General features: G+C 40.7%; 1 protein-coding gene across 1 annotated transcript in view; it reads left to right on the forward strand.

Annotated features, from left to right (window-relative positions):
• Positions 1-928: 928 nt before the first annotated feature.
• The window catches only part of LOC129987769 (fibroin heavy chain-like), a 74,030-nt gene continuing 55,778 nt past the window's right edge, over positions 929-19,180 (forward strand). Inside the window, exons 1-22 of the mRNA XM_056095707.1 lie at positions 929-1,382; positions 2,991-3,215; positions 3,975-4,250; positions 4,308-4,367; positions 5,217-5,456; positions 6,270-6,656; positions 7,424-7,682; positions 8,445-8,695; positions 8,741-8,836; positions 9,604-9,900; positions 10,678-11,055; positions 11,826-12,155; positions 12,891-13,259; positions 14,028-14,306; positions 15,075-15,227; positions 15,258-15,431; positions 16,193-16,249; positions 16,301-16,489; positions 17,258-17,425; positions 17,471-17,644; positions 18,414-18,470; positions 18,561-18,710. Coding sequence (XP_055951682.1) covers positions 1,013-1,382; positions 2,991-3,215; positions 3,975-4,250; positions 4,308-4,367; positions 5,217-5,456; positions 6,270-6,656; positions 7,424-7,682; positions 8,445-8,695; positions 8,741-8,836; positions 9,604-9,900; positions 10,678-11,055; positions 11,826-12,155; positions 12,891-13,259; positions 14,028-14,306; positions 15,075-15,227; positions 15,258-15,431; positions 16,193-16,249; positions 16,301-16,489; positions 17,258-17,425; positions 17,471-17,644; positions 18,414-18,470; positions 18,561-18,710 — 4,939 coding nt within the window. The 5' untranslated portion in view covers positions 929-1,012. The remainder of the gene's footprint in view (positions 1,383-2,990; positions 3,216-3,974; positions 4,251-4,307; positions 4,368-5,216; positions 5,457-6,269; positions 6,657-7,423; positions 7,683-8,444; positions 8,696-8,740; positions 8,837-9,603; positions 9,901-10,677; positions 11,056-11,825; positions 12,156-12,890; positions 13,260-14,027; positions 14,307-15,074; positions 15,228-15,257; positions 15,432-16,192; positions 16,250-16,300; positions 16,490-17,257; positions 17,426-17,470; positions 17,645-18,413; positions 18,471-18,560; positions 18,711-19,180) is intronic.

Here is a 19,180-nt window from a genome sequence, read left to right on the forward strand (position 1 = left end):
GGCCTGTCGCGCGTCAACACACATGCACAAACACACACATTTTCATCTTTATTATTAGAAAAGAATAATTATCGATAATTAGACGTAATCACTAGTTTATTAAATTTACCTTAACATATACATATAATACATATATTATAACAATATGTAAATATGTGTACATGGGTAATTGAAATTTGAAATGGACGATACCATAAAGCTAATAACAGTATCTGTAAAAGTATTTAAAGCATGAATCATTAAATTTAAATGTGATTTATATATATATATATATATATATATATATATATATATATATATATATATATATATATAATTGCGTATTAACACTGTTTTATATTTAAATGTGATTTAACATTAAAAAATTTAGTATTATTCGATAAATGTTATAAAATTTTAAAACACAACTCTAAATAGCTTACGTAATTCCTGATAGTTATAATTCAATATTACCTCAAATAGAATACTTTCGGAATTTTCTAGTTTCTAATATATTTCCCAATTTCACCGATCATGAATTCTATTAGTTATATAGGACAAAAAAAAGGGCCAGATAAACAAGAATTTTGCAACAGAAAAACAAGTAAACATTCGGACTTGATTGCTTCTTGTTTTCATCAATTTTTATTGCACATATTGCATCTGACTAATTTAAAGAATCCAACTGGATACACCTGTTTGTGCGAGTTGCAATGCTCACGAGTCACGGAAAAGCGTGATCAGTTCCATATAAAAGCGGGTTGAAGTTGGGGCAACCTCAGATCACTTCTGGAACAAAGCAGACAACATGGCCTGCTTTACAACAGCAGTGGTGTTTTTCCTTTTAGCACAGAGTGCGACGACTTATGCGAGGGGCATCCATGTCTCGATCTACGCGCCCCTTTCTGACCCCAACACGGCGATGACGTTTGCAAGAAGTTTCGTGAGCAACATCGCGAGCTGCGGAGAATTCGGAAGCCAAGGCACCGAGGACTTTGACGACATCATTCAGAGTCTGATACAAGCCCAGACCATGGGAAAAGGCCGGCATGACACCAAAGCCAAGACTAAAGCCATGCAGATGGCTCTGGCCTCCTCGATCGCCGAGCTGATAGTGGAGGAGAGCGGCGGTGTGAACATGCAGGAAAAGACCAACGCGGCGATAAATGCCTTGAGGAGCGCCTTGATGTCCACAACTGGGCAAGTGGACGAGAGTTTCGTCAGCGAAATTATAGAACTCGTCAACCTCTTCTCTCAAGAGCAGTTCAACGAGGTAGACACCGGTTCATCAAGACAGTACTCTCAGTCCTCAACAGGTGGCGGTCAGGGAGGAGCTCCGACTGTTACCGAAAAGGTTACGGTCAGCGTTGGTGGAGGTGGCGGTGGTGCCCTTCAACCCTCAGGTATGGTTTCAGTCTTATTTGCTATTAAATTAGCCAGCACTTTAACTGTGAGGCATCATAATTTTTTGTATTTGGCTGGTACAGATTCTGAGCAGAAGAATAATCATATCGGGGGATTCTAGTGTCTTGAAAATATCTCTTGGCATCAGGCGCCTCTCTTTCGTGAAACTTAGCTATTAGATGATCGAATGATTTCTTTCTTTTATATCATTTAATATGAAAACGTTTACTTTCCAATGAAGGAGGAATCTACAACCCCGCAAACCTCTTCGGTTAGAAGCTGCTATCATACATCTTTTTAATTTTATATTACTACAAGTAATATCTAATAAGAGAAAGCTTCTCGAGCAGTTGGAAAAGAGTAATACTTCTATCGACTTGTTATTATGCCAAGCTCCAACTGTTTCCGAAACAGGTACGGTCAGCGTTGGTGAAGGTGGCGGTAGTGCCTCTCAACCCTCAAGCATTGTTTTAGTCTTCTTTGATATTAAATTAGCCAGTATTTTACCTGTGGAGCATCATTTTTTTATTGGTTCAGATAGAGATCAGAATATTAATTCTTATTCATATAGGGTGATTCTGATGTCTTGACAATAACTCTCGTCACCACGTCTTCCCTTTGAGAAATTTAACTGTCGGAAGCTCCAATCATTCCTTAATTTTAAACAATTTTACAGGAAAGGTTACTTTTCTTTCTCAAGAAGAGAAAAAAAGGATGAGGCAACTCCTGAAAACTTGCAGTGAGAAGCTGCATTCACCACAAGAATCGTTTCACTTTTATATTAATTACTATAAGTAAGGATTATTATCAGAGAAAACCTTTCGAATAGTTGAAGAGGAAAACAGTTGCAGCTACTTTATTGCTTCACACATGATAGGAACGTTGAGGTCAAGACAGCATAAACGATGCCGAATACTAAAAATGAAAACTATAAAGAAAGAGCAACGAATGGGTCCAGGTATAGAAAGAAACCTGAAAAGCTTTAATGCTAATTAAACTTATTCCAGGAACCAAGAGGCAGGAAGAGTAAAATTATTTGAACCATCTTCCCATTTTATTCGGACTAAAGCATCAATTTGAATAGAAAATAAGAAACTGATTCGAGCATTGTTTTAAAATTTTAAATAGGTGTATTTTGGAAAAACTAAAAGGATTCCAAGAGTATTTTCGTTAAATTTTAAAATAATTAGGGCGAAAAGTCCTTAACAAGCTGAAACAGTTAAATTTATTAGGATAGAGTCAATTCAATGTACGTCTACTTACATACGTTTCTTTATCACTTGAAATTAATTGAGAACAGGTTGCACAATCGCCTAAATATTAAAACAACTGGATGGAAAATTTTATAGAATAAAAGATATAGAATGACTGAAATGAGGCAAAAGGTTAAAGCGTAAAACTCTTCAAAAGTTCTAACAAATGAATAATTTTAAAAAAAGACCATATATAAAAAAATTCTTTCAAGCGACATGTTATCCAATATTTGGGAAATATTTCATTTATGCCGAAAAGTAAAGTTTCGCTCGACGAAATAAGAATAAATCTCTAGGGTTCATCAGAATTATATATTTGCAATTATAAATTTCATCTTTTTTTATATAAAATAGGTGGGGCCGGACCTTATGGCCCAGGTGGAGCAGGACCCGGTGGAGCCGGAGGTTACGGACCAGGAGGAGCTGGGCCTTATGGACCTGGTGGATCAGGACCAGGAGGAGCCGGGCCTTATGGACCTGGTGGCTCAGGACCAGGAGGAGCCGGACCTTATGGACCAGGAGGAGCCGGTAGCCCAGGTGGATTCGGACCAGGAGCCGCAGGTGCTGGAAGACCCGGAGGTAGATTTTATTTCATTTCTTTCTTCACTCCTTTCAGTTCCTTTTATCTCAGTAAGAATTCAAAAAAGTACTTCAAGCATTTTCTTACAATTTTATTAGCTTCTTTTTCGGAAAAAGAAGAAATGGCCTCATAAGAGTTTTTGATCAAGTATCATGCAAATTAGGTCGGTGAGACTTTCTCTTGTTGGAAAGATAGAGGCTTGATTAGCCAAACTAATTTTGTTTCCCTGGACATCTAATATGAGCTTTCATTAATGACTGAAAATCAACTGGTAGATTGTCCAGATGTGAAATTACAGATATGGAAAGACATTCATTGACTAAAGGGCCGAATCTTATCGATTTAGAATATAAAACATCTGAATAATTCTAAGTAGTGCAGTTTAAACGAAATATATAATTTCTAGGATGGGAAGCATTCTTGCTTCTGCTTAGATGAGAGTGTTCCATCTTGCTGAAATGGAATAATAATGTAATGTCGATCAGCATGATTAACACACCCAAACAAATGGGATTGCTAAAGCCTAGCAGAAATACTGAAAGGTTAGGAAGCAGTTAGTTTCATATATATCAAAGAATCGTTTTCCTCTTTTATCTACTTTGAGATTCAAGTGTTTACTGAGGCAAAAATTGATGCTAGTTTATTGGTTAGACTTGATTCGTGGCGAAACAAGTCTAATCAATTTTTTCTGAACAGTCGATACTTCTCTTTATATTTGTATTGTTTTTACAGCTATCATTGATATTTATATATTTCAGGAGCTGGAGGAGTAGGACCAGGTGGAGCTGGAGGGTATGGACCCGGTGGATCCGGACCTTATGGACCAGGAGGAGCTGGACCAGGTGGTGCTGGACCGGGTGGAGCCGGACCTTATGGACCAGGAGGATCTGGACCAGGAGGAGCTGGACCAGGTGGAGCTGGACCAGGTGGAGCTGGACCAGGTGGAGCTGGACCAGGTGGAGCTGGACCGGGTGGAGCTGGACCAGGTGGTGCTGGACCAGGAGGTGCTGGACCAGGAGGTGCTGGACCAGGAGGTGCTGGAGGAGAGGGTCCCATAACAGTGGATGTCGATGTGACTATTTACCCTGAAGGAGAAGGACCTGGAGGTTCTGGACCAGGTGGTGCTGGATTTGGACCTGGAGGAGCATCTGGTGGGCCAGGAGGTCCTGGAGGAGCATCTGGTGGGCCAGGAGGTCCTGGAGGAGCGTATGGACCAGGAGGTAATGTGAAGACTTTTTCTTCGCTCTCCCATATATATAAATTATTTGTGCACCTGATGCATGAAAATCTACCGTATGAGAATTCTTACAATCGATTTCCCAATTCTTTCATTTGAAAATATCTTAATTTCTCTTTCATTAATAGTGCAATGAAACAACGGAGTTTCACTGACGTGCAAATTTTTGACACAGACCGTCATAGTTTTTTATTACGATTATTGTTCATAATGAATCTGCACTTAAAATGTTGAGAAGGATATCATATCAATAAAAAGTTTCATATGATGTTGATATATGAAAGGAGAAAGAGCTTCACTGACGAAAACAAAAATGAAAAAAAAGCAAACGTTTTCTTAGAGAGTATAATAACGTGAACTGACTTAGGAGATGTGCTTTTGTGATATTCTTTGTACAGATGATTCATAACACACTTATCCCGGAAAATGTTATACGTGTTCATGCAGATTCATGAGATTCTGGGGAAGACAGAAAGAATATTTTTATATGGTTCGCATTCAACTGGTTTATCGAAATATATTAGAGAGGAATATGCGGCCGATATCTTCACAACCGAAACAAAATAAGAAAATCATTTGAAAAGTAAATTTTCCTTTACATCAGCTATGCAATTTGTATGACTGCAGGCATGATAAATGAAATTAATTGGGCTGAATTCATTACCTGAGAATCTGCGTCTCAAATTTAGTTCGAAATTCTCGTCATATCATTATTTGTAGTTATAGATTTTATCTTTGATATATAATCTAGGAGCAGGTGGAGCCGGACCTTATGGCCCAGGTGGATCAGGACCCGGTGGAGCCGGAGGTTACGGACCAGGAGGAGCCGGACCTTATGGACCTGGTGGATCAGGACCAGGAGGAGCCGGGCCTTATGGACCTGGTGGATCTGGACCAGGAGGAGCCGGGCCTTATGGACCTGGTGGCTCAGGACCAGGAGGAGCCGGACCTTATGGACCAGGAGGAGTCGGTGGCCCAGGTGGATTCGGACCAGGAGCCGGAGGTGCTGGAGGACCTTACGGACCCGGAGGTGCTGGAGGACCCGGAGGTAGATTTTATTTCATTTCTTTCTTCACACCGCTCAGTTCCTCAGATGATTTTTATCTCAGTAAGAATTCAAAAAAGTATTTCAAGCATTTTCTTACAATTTTATTAGCTTCTTTTTCGGAAAAAGAAGAAATGGCCTCATAAGAGGTTTTGATCAAGTATCATGCAAATTAGGTCGGTGAGATTTTCTCTTGTTGGAAAGATAGAGGCTTGATTAGCCAAACTAATTTTGTTTCCCTGGACATCTAATATGAGCTTTCATTAATGACTGAAAATCAACTGGTAGATTGTCCAGATGTGAAATTACAGATATAGAAAGACATTCATTGACTAAAGGGCCGAATCTTATCGATTTAGAATATAAAACATCTGAATAATTCTAAGTAGTGCAGTTTAAACGAAATATATAATTTCTAGGATGGGAAGCATTCTTGCCTCTGCTTAGATGAGAGTGTTCCATCTTGCTGAAATGGAATAATAATGTAATGTCGATCAGCATGATTAACACACCCAAACAAATGGGATTGCTAAAGCCTAGCAGAAATACTGAAAGGTTAGGAAGCAGTTAGTTTCATATATATCAAAGAATCGTTTTCCTCTTTTATCTACTTTAAGATTCAAGTGTTTACTGAGGCAAAAATTGATGCTAGTTTATTGGTTAGACTTGATTCGTGGCGAAACAAGTCTAATCAATTTTTTCTGAACAGTCGATACTTCTCTTTATATTTGTATTGTTTTTACAGCTATCATTGATATTTATATATTTCAGGAGCTGGAGGAGTAGGACCAGGTGGAGCTGGAGGGTATGGACCCGGTGGATCCGGACCTTATGGACCAGGAGGAGCTGGACCAGGTGGTGCTGGACCGGGTGGAGCCGGACCTTATGGACCAGGAGGATCTGGACCAGGAGGATCTGGACCAGGTGGAGCTGGACCAGGTGGAGCTGGACCAGGTGGAGCTGGACCGGGTGGAGCTGGACCAGGTGGTGCTGGACCAGGAGGTGCTGGAGGAGAGGGTCCCATAACAGTGGATGTCGATGTGACTATTTACCCTGAAGGAGAAGGACCTGGAGGTTCTGGACCAGGTGGTGCTGGATTTGGACCTGGAGGAGCATCTGGTAGGCCAGGAGGTCCTGGAGGAGCGTATGGACCAGGAGGTAATGTGAAGACTTTTTCTTCGCTCTCCCATATATATAAATTATTTGTGCACCTGATGCATGAAAATCTACCGTATGAGAATTCTTACAATCGATTTCCCAATTCTTTCATTTGAAAATATCTTAATTTCTCTTTCATTAATAGTGCAATGAAACAACGGAGTTTCACTGACGTGCAAATTTTCGACACAGATCGTCATAGTTTTTTATTACGATTATTGTTCATAATGAATCTGCACTTAAAATGTTGAGAAGGATATCATATCAATAAAAAGTTTCATATGATGTTGATATATGAAAGGAGAAAGAGCTTCACTGACGAAAACAAAAATGAAAAATAGCATACGTTTTCTTAGAGAGTATAATAACGTGAACTGACTTAGGAGATGTGCTTTTGTGATATTCTTTGTACAGATGATTCATAACACACTTATCCCGGAAAATGTTATACGTGTTCATGCAGATTCATGAGATTCTGGGGAAGACAGAAAGAATATTTTTATATGGTTCGCATTCAACTGGTTTATCGAAATATATTAGAGAGGAATATGCGGCCGATATCTTCACAACCGAAACAAAATAAGAAAATCATTCGAAAAGTAAATTTTCCTTTACATCAGCTATACAATTTGTATGACTGCAGGCATGATAAATGAAATTAATTGGGCTGAATTCATTACCTGAGAATCTGCGTCTCAAATTTAGTTCGAAATTCTCGTCATATCATTATTTGTAGTTATAGATTTTATCTTTGATATATAATCTAGGAGCAGGTGGAGCCGGACCTTATGGCCCAGGTGGATCAGGACCCGGTGGAGCCGGAGGTTACGGACCAGGAGGAGCCGGGCCTTATGGACCTGGTGGATCAGGACCAGGAGGAGCCGGGCCTTATGGACCTGGTGGCTCAGGACCAGGAGGAGCCGGACCTTATGGACCAGAAGGAGTCGGTGGTCCAGGTGGATTCGGACCAGGAGCCGGAGGTGCTGGAGGACCTTACGGACCCGGAGGTGCTGGAGGACCCGGAGGTAGATTTTATTTCATTTCTTTCTTCACACCGCTCAGTTCCTCAGATGATTTTTATCTCAGTAAGAATTCAAAAAAGTATTTCAAGCATTTTCTTACAATTTTATTAGCTTCTTTTTCGGAAAAAGAAGAAATGGCCTCATAAGAGGTTTTGATCAAGTATCATGCAAATTAGGTCGGTGAGACTTTCTCTTGTTGGAAAGATAGAGGCTTGATTAGCCAAACTAATTTTGTTTCCCTGGACATCTAATATGAGCTTTCATTAATGACTGAAAATCAACTGGTAGATTGTCCAGATGTGAAATTACAGATATGGAAAGACATTCATTGACTAAAGGGCCGAATCTTATCGATTTAGAATATAAAACATCTGAATAATTCTAAGTAGTGCAGTTTAAACGAAATATATAATTTCTAGGATGGGAAGCATTCTTGCCTCTGCTTAGATGAGAGTGTTCCATCTTGCTGAAATGGAATAATAATGTAATGTCGATCAGCATGATTAACACACCCAAACAAATGGGATTGCTAAAGCCTAGCAGAAATACTGAAAGGTTAGGAAGCAGTTAGTTTCATATATATCAAAGAATCGTTTTCCTCTTTTATCTACTTTAAGATTCAAGTGTTTACTGAGGCAAAAATTGATGCTAGTTTATTGGTTAGACTTGATTCGTGGCGAAACAAGTCTAATCAATTTTTTCTGAACAGTCGATACTTCTCTTTATATTTGTATTGTTTTTACAGCTATCATTGATATTTATATATTTCAGGAGCTGGAGGAGTAGGACCAGGTGGAGCTGGAGGGTATGGACCCGGTGGATCCGGACCTTATGGACCAGGAGGAGCTGGACCAGGTGGTGCTGGACCGGGTGGAGCCGGACCTTATGGACCAGGAGGATCTGGACCAGGAGGATCTGGACCAGGTGGAGCTGGACCAGGTGGAGCTGGACCAGGTGGAGCTGGACCGGGTGGAGCTGGACCAGGTGGTGCTGGACCAGGAGGTGCTGGAGGAGAGGGTCCCATAACAGTGGATGTCGATGTGACTATTTACCCTGAAGGAGAAGGACCTGGAGGTTCTGGACCAGGTGGTGCTGGATTTGGACCTGGAGGAGCATCTGGTAGGCCAGGAGGTCCTGGAGGAGCGTATGGACCAGGAGGTAATGTGAAGACTTTTTCTTCGCTCTCCCATATATATAAATTATTTGTGCACCTGATGCATGAAAATCTACCGTATGAGAATTCTTACAATCGATTTCCCAATTCTTTCATTTGAAAATATCTTAATTTCTCTTTCATTAATAGTGCAATGAAACAACGGAGTTTCACTGACGTGCAAATTTTCGACACAGATCGTCATAGTTTTTTATTACGATTATTGTTCATAATGAATCTGCACTTAAAATGTTGAGAAGGATATCATATCAATAAAAAGTTTCATATGATGTTGATATATGAAAGGAGAAAGAGCTTCACTGACGAAAACAAAAATGAAAAATAGCATACGTTTTCTTAGAGAGTATAATAACGTGAACTGACTTAGGAGATGTGCTTTTGTGATATTCTTTGTACAGATGATTCATAACACACTTATCCCGGAAAATGTTATACGTGTTCATGCAGATTCATGAGATTCTGGGGAAGACAGAAAGAATATTTTTATATGGTTCGCATTCAACTGGTTTATCGAAATATATTAGAGAGGAATATGCGGCCGATATCTTCACAACCGAAACAAAATAAGAAAATCATTCGAAAAGTAAATTTTCCTTTACATCAGCTATACAATTTGTATGACTGCAGGCATGATAAATGAAATTAATTGGGCTGAATTCATTACCTGAGAATCTGCGTCTCAAATTTAGTTCGAAATTCTCGTCATATCATTATTTGTAGTTATAGATTTTATCTTTGATATATAATCTAGGAGCAGGTGGAGCCGGACCTTATGGCCCAGGTGGATCAGGACCCGGTGGAGCCGGAGGTTACGGACCAGGAGGAGCCGGGCCTTATGGACCTGGTGGATCAGGACCAGGAGGAGCTGGGCCTTATGGACCTGGTGGATCTGGACCAGGAGGAGCCGGGCCTTATGGACCTGGTGGCTCAGGACCAGGAGGAGCCGGACCTTATGGACCAGAAGGAGTCGGTGGTCCAGGTGGATTCGGACCAGGAGCCGGAGGTGCTGGAGGACCTTACGGACCCGGAGGTGCTGGAGGACCCGGAGGTAGATTTTATTTCATTTCTTTCTTCACACCGCTCAGTTCCTCAGATGATTTTTATCTCAGTAAGAATTCAAAAAAGTATTTCAAGCATTTTCTTACAATTTTATTAGCTTCTTTTTCGGAAAAAGAAGAAATGGCCTCATAAGAGGTTTTGATCAAGTATCATGCAAATTAGGTCGGTGAGACTTTCTCTTGTTGGAAAGATAGAGGCTTGATTAGCCAAACTAATTTTGTTTCCCTGGACATCTAATATGAGCTTTCATTAATGACTGAAAATCAACTGGTAGATTGTCCAGATGTGAAATTACAGATATGGAAAGACATTCATTGACTAAAGGGCCGAATCTTATCGATTTAGAATATAAAACATCTGAATAATTCTAAGTAGTGCAGTTTAAACGAAATATATAATTTCTAGGATGGGAAGCATTCTTGCCTCTGCTTAGATGAGAGTGTTCCATCTTGCTGAAATGGAATAATAATGTAATGTCGATCAGCATGATTAACACACCCAAACAAATGGGATTGCTAAAGCCTAGCAGAAATACTGAAAGGTTAGGAAGCAGTTAGTTTCATATATATCAAAGAATCGTTTTCCTCTTTTATCTACTTTAAGATTCAAGTGTTTACTGAGGCAAAAATTGATGCTAGTTTATTGGTTAGACTTGATTCGTGGCGAAACAAGTCTAATCAATTTTTTCTGAACAGTCGATACTTCTCTTTATATTTGTATTGTTTTTACAGCTATCATTGATATTTATATATTTCAGGAGCTGGAGGAGTAGGACCAGGTGGAGCTGGAGGGTATGGACCCGGTGGATCCGGACCTTATGGACCAGGAGGAGCTGGACCAGGTGGTGCTGGACCGGGTGGAGCCGGACCTTATGGACCAGGAGGATCTGGACCAGGAGGATCTGGACCAGGTGGAGCTGGACCAGGTGGAGCTGGACCAGGTGGAGCTGGACCGGGTGGAGCTGGACCAGGTGGTGCTGGACCAGGAGGTGCTGGAGGAGAGGGTCCCATAACAGTGGATGTCGATGTGACTATTTACCCTGAAGGAGAAGGACCTGGAGGTTCTGGACCAGGTGGTGCTGGATTTGGACCTGGAGGAGCATCTGGTAGGCCAGGAGGTCCTGGAGGAGCGTATGGACCAGGAGGTAATGTGAAGACTTTTTCTTCGCTCTCCCATATATATAAATTATTTGTGCACCTGATGCATGAAAATCTACCGTATGAGAATTCTTACAATCGATTTCCCAATTCTTTCATTTGAAAATATCTTAATTTCTCTTTCATTAATAGTGCAATGAAACAACGGAGTTTCACTGACGTGCAAATTTTCGACACAGATCGTCATAGTTTTTTATTACGATTATTGTTCATAATGAATCTGCACTTAAAATGTTGAGAAGGATATCATATCAATAAAAAGTTTCATATGATGTTGATATATGAAAGGAGAAAGAGCTTCACTGACGAAAACAAAAATGAAAAATAGCATACGTTTTCTTAGAGAGTATAATAACGTGAACTGACTTAGGAGATGTGCTTTTGTGATATTCTTTGTACAGATGATTCATAACACACTTATCCCGGAAAATGTTATACGTGTTCATGCAGATTCATGAGATTCTGGGGAAGACAGAAAGAATATTTTTATATGGTTCGCATTCAACTGGTTTATCGAAATATATTAGAGAGGAATATGCGGCCGATATCTTCACAACCGAAACAAAATAAGAAAATCATTCGAAAAGTAAATTTTCCTTTACATCAGCTATACAATTTGTATGACTGCAGGCATGATAAATGAAATTAATTGGGCTGAATTCATTACCTGAGAATCTGCGTCTCAAATTTAGTTCGAAATTCTCGTCATATCATCATTTGTAGTTATAGATTTTATCTTTGATATATAATCTAGGAGCAGGTGGAGCCGGACCTTATGGCCCAGGTGGATCAGGACCCGGTGGAGCCGGAGGTTACGGACCAGGAGGAGCCGGGCCTTATGGACCTGGTGGATCAGGACCAGGAGGAGCTGGGCCTTATGGACCTGGTGGATCTGGACCAGGAGGAGCCGGGCCTTATGGACCTGGTGGCTCAGGACCAGGAGGAGCCGGACCTTATGGACCAGAAGGAGTCGGTGGTCCAGGTGGATTCGGACCAGGAGCCGGAGGTGCTGGAGGACCTTACGGACCCGGAGGTGCTGGAGGACCCGGAGGTAGATTTTATTTCATTTCTTTCTTCACACCGCTCAGTTCCTCAGATGATTTTTATCTCAGTAAGAATTCAAAAAAGTATTTCAAGCATTTTCTTACAATTTTATTAGCTTCTTTTTCGGAAAAAGAAGAAATGGCCTCATAAGAGGTTTTGATCAAGTATCATGCAAATTAGGTCGGTGAGACTTTCTCTTGTTGGAAAGATAGAGGCTTGATTAGCCAAACTAATTTTGTTTCCCTGGACATCTAATATGAGCTTTCATTAATGACTGAAAATCAACTGGTAGATTGTCCAGATGTGAAATTACAGATATGGAAAGACATTCATTGACTAAAGGGCCGAATCTTATCGATTTAGAATATAAAACATCTGAATAATTCTAAGTAGTGCAGTTTAAACGAAATATATAATTTCTAGGATGGGAAGCATTCTTGCCTCTGCTTAGATGAGAGTGTTCCATCTTGCTGAAATGGAATAATAATGTAATGTCGATCAGCATGATTAACACACCCAAACAAATGGGATTGCTAAAGCCTAGCAGAAATACTGAAAGGTTAGGAAGCAGTTAGTTTCATATATATCAAAGAATCGTTTTCCTCTTTTATCTACTTTAAGATTCAAGTGTTTACTGAGGCAAAAATTGATGCTAGTTTATTGGTTAGACTTGATTCGTGGCGAAACAAGTCTAATCAATTTTTTCTGAACAGTCGATACTTCTCTTTATATTTGTATTGTTTTTACAGCTATCATTGATATTTATATATTTCAGGAGCTGGAGGAGTAGGACCAGGTGGAGCTGGAGGGTATGGACCCGGTGGATCCGGACCTTATGGACCAGGAGGAGCTGGACCAGGTGGTGCTGGACCGGGTGGAGCCGGACCTTATGGACCAGGAGGATCTGGACCAGGAGGATCTGGACCAGGTGGAGCTGGACCAGGTGGAGCTGGACCAGGTGGAGCTGGACCGGGTGGAGCTGGACCAGGAGGTGCTGGAGGAGAGGGTCCCATAACTGTGGATGTCGATGTGACTATTTACCCTGAAGGAGAAGGACCTGGAGGTTCTGGACCAGGTGGTGCTGGATTTGGACCTGGAGGAGCATCTGGTGGGCCAGGAGGTCCTGGAGGAGCGTATGGACCAGGAGGTAATATGAAGACTTTTTCTTCGCTCTCCCATATATATAAATTATTTGTGCACCTGATGCATTAAAATCTACCGTATGAGAATTCTTACAATCGATTTCCCAATTCTTTCATTTGAAAATATCTTAATTTCTCTTTCATTAATAGTGCAATGAAACAACGGAGTTTCACTGACGTGCAAATTTTCGACACAGATCGTCATAGTTTTTTATTACGATTATTCTTCATAATGAATCTGCATTTAAAATGTTGAGAAGGATATCATATCAATAAAAAGTTTCATATGATGTTGATATATGAAAGGAGAAAGAGCTTCACTGACGAAAACAAAAATGAAAAAAAAGCAAACGTTTTCTTAGAGAGTATAATAACGTGAACTGACTTAGGAGATGTGCTTTTGTGATATTCTTTGTACAGATGATTCATAACACACTTATCCCGGAAAATGTTATACGTGTTCATGCAGATTCATGAGATTCTGGGGAAGACAGAAAGAATATTTTTATATGGTTCGCATTCAACTGGTTAATCGAAATATATTAGAGATGAATATGCAGCCGATATCTTCACAACCGAAACAAAATAAGAAAATCATTTGAAAAGTAAATTTTCCTTTACATCAGCTATGCAATTTGTATGACTGCAGGCATGATAAATGAAATTAATTGGGCTGAATTCATTACCTGAGATTCTGCGTCTCAAATTTAGTTAGAAATTCTCGTCATATCATTATTTGTAGTTATAGATTTTATCTTTGATATATAATCTAGGAGCAGGTGGAGCCGGACCTTATGGCCCAGGTGGATCAGGACCCGGTGGAGCCGGAAGTTACGGACCAGGAGGAGCCGGGCCTTATGGACCTGGTGGATCAGCACCAGGAGGAGCCGGGCCTTATGGACCTGGTGGATCTGGACCAGGAGGAGCCGGGCTTTATGGACCTGGTGGCTCAGGACCAGGAGGAGCCGGACCTTATGGACCAGGAGGAGCCGGTGGCCCAGGTGGATTCGGACCAGGAGCCGGAGGTGCTGGAGGACCTTACGGACCCGGAGGTAGATTTTATTTCATTTCTTTCTTAACACCGCTCAGTTCCTCAGATGATTTTTATCTCAGTAAGAATTCAAAAAAGTACTTCAAGCATTTTCTTACAATTTTATTAGCTTCTTTTTCGGAAAAAGAAGAAATGGCCTCATAAGAGGTTTTGATCAAGTATCATGCAAATTAGGTCGGTGAGACTTTCTCTTGTTGGAAAGATAGAGGCTTGATTAGCCAAACTAATTTTGTTTCCCTGGACATCTAATATGAGCTTTCATTAATGACTGAAAATCAACTGGTAGATTGTCCAGATGTGAAATTACAGATATGGAAAGACATTCATTGACTAAAGGGCCGAATCTTATCGATTTAGAATATAAAGCATCTGAATAATTCTAAGTAGTGCAGTTTAAACGAAATATATAATTTCTACGATGGGAAGCATTCTTGCTTCTGCTTAGATGAGAGTGTTCCATCTTGCTGAAATGGAATAATAATGTAATGTCGATCAGCATGATTAACACACCCAAACAAATGGGATTGCTAAAGCCTAGCACAAATACTGAAAGGTTAGGAAGCAGTTAGTTTCATATATATCAAAGAATCGTTTTCCTCTTTTATCTACTTTGAGATTCAAGTGTTTACTGAGGCAAAAATTGATGCTAGTTTATTGGTTAGACTTGATTCGCTTCGAAACAAGTCTAATCAATTTTTTCTGAACAGTCGATACTTCTCTTTATATTTGTATTGTTTTTACAGCTATCATTGATATTTATATATTTCAGGAGCTGGAGGAGTAGGACCAGGTGGAGCTGGAGGGTATGGACCCGGTGGATCCGGACCTTATGGACCAGGAGGAGCTGGACCAGGTGGTGCTGGACCGGGTGGAGCCGGACCTTATGGACCAGGAGGATCTGGACCAGGTGGAGCTGGACCAGGTGGAGCTGGACCGGGTGGAGCTGGACCAGGTGGTGCTGGACCAGGAGCTGCTGGAGGAGAGGGTCCCATAACTGTGGATGTCGATGTGACTATTTACCCTGAAGGAGAAGGACCTGGAGGTTCTGGACCAGGTGGTGCTGGATTTGGACCTGGAGGAGCATCTGGAGGGCCAGGAGGTCCTGGAGGAGCGTATGGACCAGGAGGTAATGTGAAGACTTTTTCTTCGCTCTCCCATATATATAAATTATTTGTGCACCTGATGCATGAAAATCTACCGTATGAGAATTCTTACAATCGATTTCCCAATTCTTTCATTTGAAAATATCTTAATTTCTCTTTCATTAATAGTGCAATGAAACAACGGAGTTTCACTGACGTGCAAATTTTCGACACAGATCGTCATAGTTTTTTATTACGATTATTCTTCATAATGAATCTGCACTTAAAATGTTGAGAAGGATATCATATCAATAAAAAGTTTCATATGATGTTGATATATGAAAGGAGAAAGAGCTTCACTGGCGAAAACAAAAATGAAAAAAAAAAGCAAACGTTTTCTTAGAGAGTATAATAACGTGAACTGACTTAGGAGATGTGCTTTTGTGATATTCTTTGTACAGATGATTCATAACACACTTATCCCGGAAAATGTTATACGTGTTCATGCAGATTCTGGGGAAGACAGAAAGAATATTTTTATATGGTTCGCATTCAACTGGTTTATCGAAATATATTAGAGAGGAATATGCGGCCGATATCTTCACAACCGAAACAAAATAAGAAAATCATTTGAAAAGTAAATTTTCCTTTACATCAGCTATGCAATTTGTATGACTGCAGGCATGATAAATGAAATTAATTGGGCTGAATTCATTACCTGAGATTCTGCGTCTCAAATTTAGTTAGAAATTCTCGTCATATCATTATTTGTAGTTATAGATTTTATCTTTGATATATAATCTAGGAGCAGGTGGAGCCGGACCTTATGGCCCAGGTGGATCAGGACCCGGTGGAGCCGGAGGTTACGGACCAGGAGGAGCCGGGCCTTATGGACCTGGTGGATCAGGACCAGGAGGAGCCGGGCCTTATGGACCTGGTGGATCTGGACCAGGAGAAGCCGGGCCATATGGACCTGGTGGCTCAGGACCAGGAGGAGCCGGACCCTATGGACCAGGAGGAACCGGTGGCCCAGGTGGATTCGGACCAGGAGCCGGAGGTGCTGGAGGACCTTACGGACCCGGAGGTGCTGGAGGACCCGGAGGTAGATTTTATTTCATTTCTTTCTTCACACCGCTCAGTTCCTCAGATGATTTTTATCTCAGTAAGAATTCAAAAAAGTACTTCAAGCATTTTCTTACAATTTTATTAGCTTCATTTTCGGAAAAAGAAGAAATGGCCTCATAAGAGTTTTTGATCAAGTATCATGCAAATTAGGTCGGTGAGACTTTCTCTTGTTGGAAAGATAGAGGCTTGATTAGCCAAACTAATTTTGTTTCCCTGGACATCTAATATGAGCTTTCATTAATGACTGAAAATCAACTGGTAGATTGTCCAGATGTGAAATTACAGATATGGAAAGACATTCATTGACTAAAGGGCCGAATCTTATCGATTTAGAATATAAAACATCTGAATAATTCTAAGTAGTGCAGTTTAAACGAAATATATAATTTCTAGGATGGGAAGCATTCTTGCTTCTGCTGAGATGAGAGTGTTCCATCTTGCTGAAATGGAATAATAATGTAATGTCGATCAGCATGATTAACACACCCAAACAAATGGGATTGCTAAAGCCTAGCAGAAAAACTGAAAGGTTAGGAAGCAGTTAGTTTCATATATATCAAAGACTCGTTTTCCTCTTTTATCTACTTTGAGATTCAAGTGTTTACTGAGGCAAAAATTGATGCTAGTTTATTGGGTAGACTTGATTCGTGGCGAAACAAGTCTAATCAATTAATTCTGAACAGTCGATATTTCTCTTTATATTTGTATTGTTTTTACAGCTATCATTGATATTTATATATTTCAGGAGCTGGAGGAGTAGGACCAGGTGGAGCTGGAGGGTATGGACCCGGTGGATCCGGACCTTATGGACCAGGAGGAGCTGGACCAGGTGGTGCTGGACCGGGTGGAGCCGGACCTTATGGACCAGGAGGATCTGGACCAGGAGGATCTGGACCAGGTGGAGCTGGACCAGGTGGAACTGGACCAGGTGGAGCTGGACCGGGTGGAGCTGGACCAGGTGGTGCTGGACCAGGAGGTGCTGGAGGAGAGGGTCCCATAACTGTGGATGTCGATGTGACTATTTACCCTGAAGGAGAAGGACCTGGAGGTTCTGGACCAGGTGGTGCTGGATTTGGACCTGGAGGAGCATCTGGTGGGCCAGGAGGTCCTGGAGGAGCGTATGGACCAGGAGGTAATGTGAAGACTTTTTCTTCGCTCTCCCATATATATAAATTATTTGTGCACCTGATGCATGAAAATCTACCGTATGAGAATTCTTACAATCGATTTCCCAATTCTTTCATTTGAAAATATCTTAATTTCTCTTTCATTAATAGTGCAATGAAACAACGGAGTTTCACTGACGTGCAAATTTTCGACACAGATCGTCATAGTTTTTTATTACGATTATTCTTCATAATGAATCTGCACTTAAAATGTTGAGAAGGATATCATATCAATAAAAAGTTTCATATGATGTTGATATATGAAAGGAGAAAGAGCTTCACTGACAAAAACAAAAATGAAAAAAAAAGCAAACGTTTTCTTAGAGAGTATAATAACGTGAACTGACTTAGGAGATGTGCTTTTGTGATATTCTTTGTACAGATGATTCATAACACACTTATCCCGGAAAATGTTATACGTGTTCATGCAGATTCATGAGATTCTGGGGAAGACAGAAAGAATATTTTTATATGGTTCGCATTCAACTGGTTTATCGAAATATATTAGAGAGGAATATGCGGCCGATATCTTCACAACCGAAACAAAATAAGAAAATCATTTGAAAAGTAAATTTTCCTTTACATCAGCTATGCAATTTGTATGACTGCAGGCATGATAAATGAAATTAATTGGGCTGAATTCATTACCTGAGATTCTGCGTCTCAAATTTAGTTAGAAATTCTCGTCATATCATTATTTGTAGTTATAGATTTTATCTTTGATATATAATCTAGGAGCAGGTGGAGCCGGACCTTATGGCCCAGGTGGATCAGGACCCGGTGGAGCCGGAGGTTACGGACCAGGAGGAGCCGGGCCTTATGGACCTGGTGGATCAGGACCAGGAGGAGCCGGGCCTTATGGACCTGGTGGATCTGGACCAGGAGGAGCCGGGCCTTATGGACCTGGTGGCTCAGGACCAGGAGGAGCCGGACCTTATGGACCAGGAGGAGCCGGTGGCCCAGGTGGATTCGGACCAGGAGCCGGAGGTGCTGGAGGACCTTACGGACCCGGAGGTGCTGGAGGACCCGGAGGTAGATTTTATTTCATTTCTTTCTTAACACCGCTCAGTTCCTCAGATGATTTTTATCTCAGTAAGAATTCAAAAAAGTACTTCAAGCATTTTCTTACAATTTTATTAGCTTCTTTTTCGGAAAAAGAAGAAATGGCCTCATAAGAGTTTTTGATCAAGTATCATGCAAATTAGGTCGGTGAGACTTTCTCTTGTTGGAAAGATAGAGGCTTGATTAGCCAAACTAATTTTGTTTCCCTGGACATCTAATATGAGCTTTCATTAATGACTGAAAATCAACTGGTAGATTGTCCAGATGTGAAATTACAGATATGGAAAGACATTCATTGACTAAAGGGCCGAATCTTATCGATTTAGAATATAAAACATCTGAATAATTCTAAGTAGTGCAGTTTAAACGAAACATATAATTTCTAGGATGGGAAGCATTCTTGCTTCTGCTTAGATGAGAGTGTTCCATTTTGCTGAAAT

Source organism: Argiope bruennichi, chromosome 10 (assembly GCF_947563725.1).
Source record: "Argiope bruennichi chromosome 10, qqArgBrue1.1, whole genome shotgun sequence".
In the NCBI taxonomy this organism is placed as follows: domain Eukaryota; kingdom Metazoa; phylum Arthropoda; class Arachnida; order Araneae; family Araneidae; genus Argiope; species Argiope bruennichi.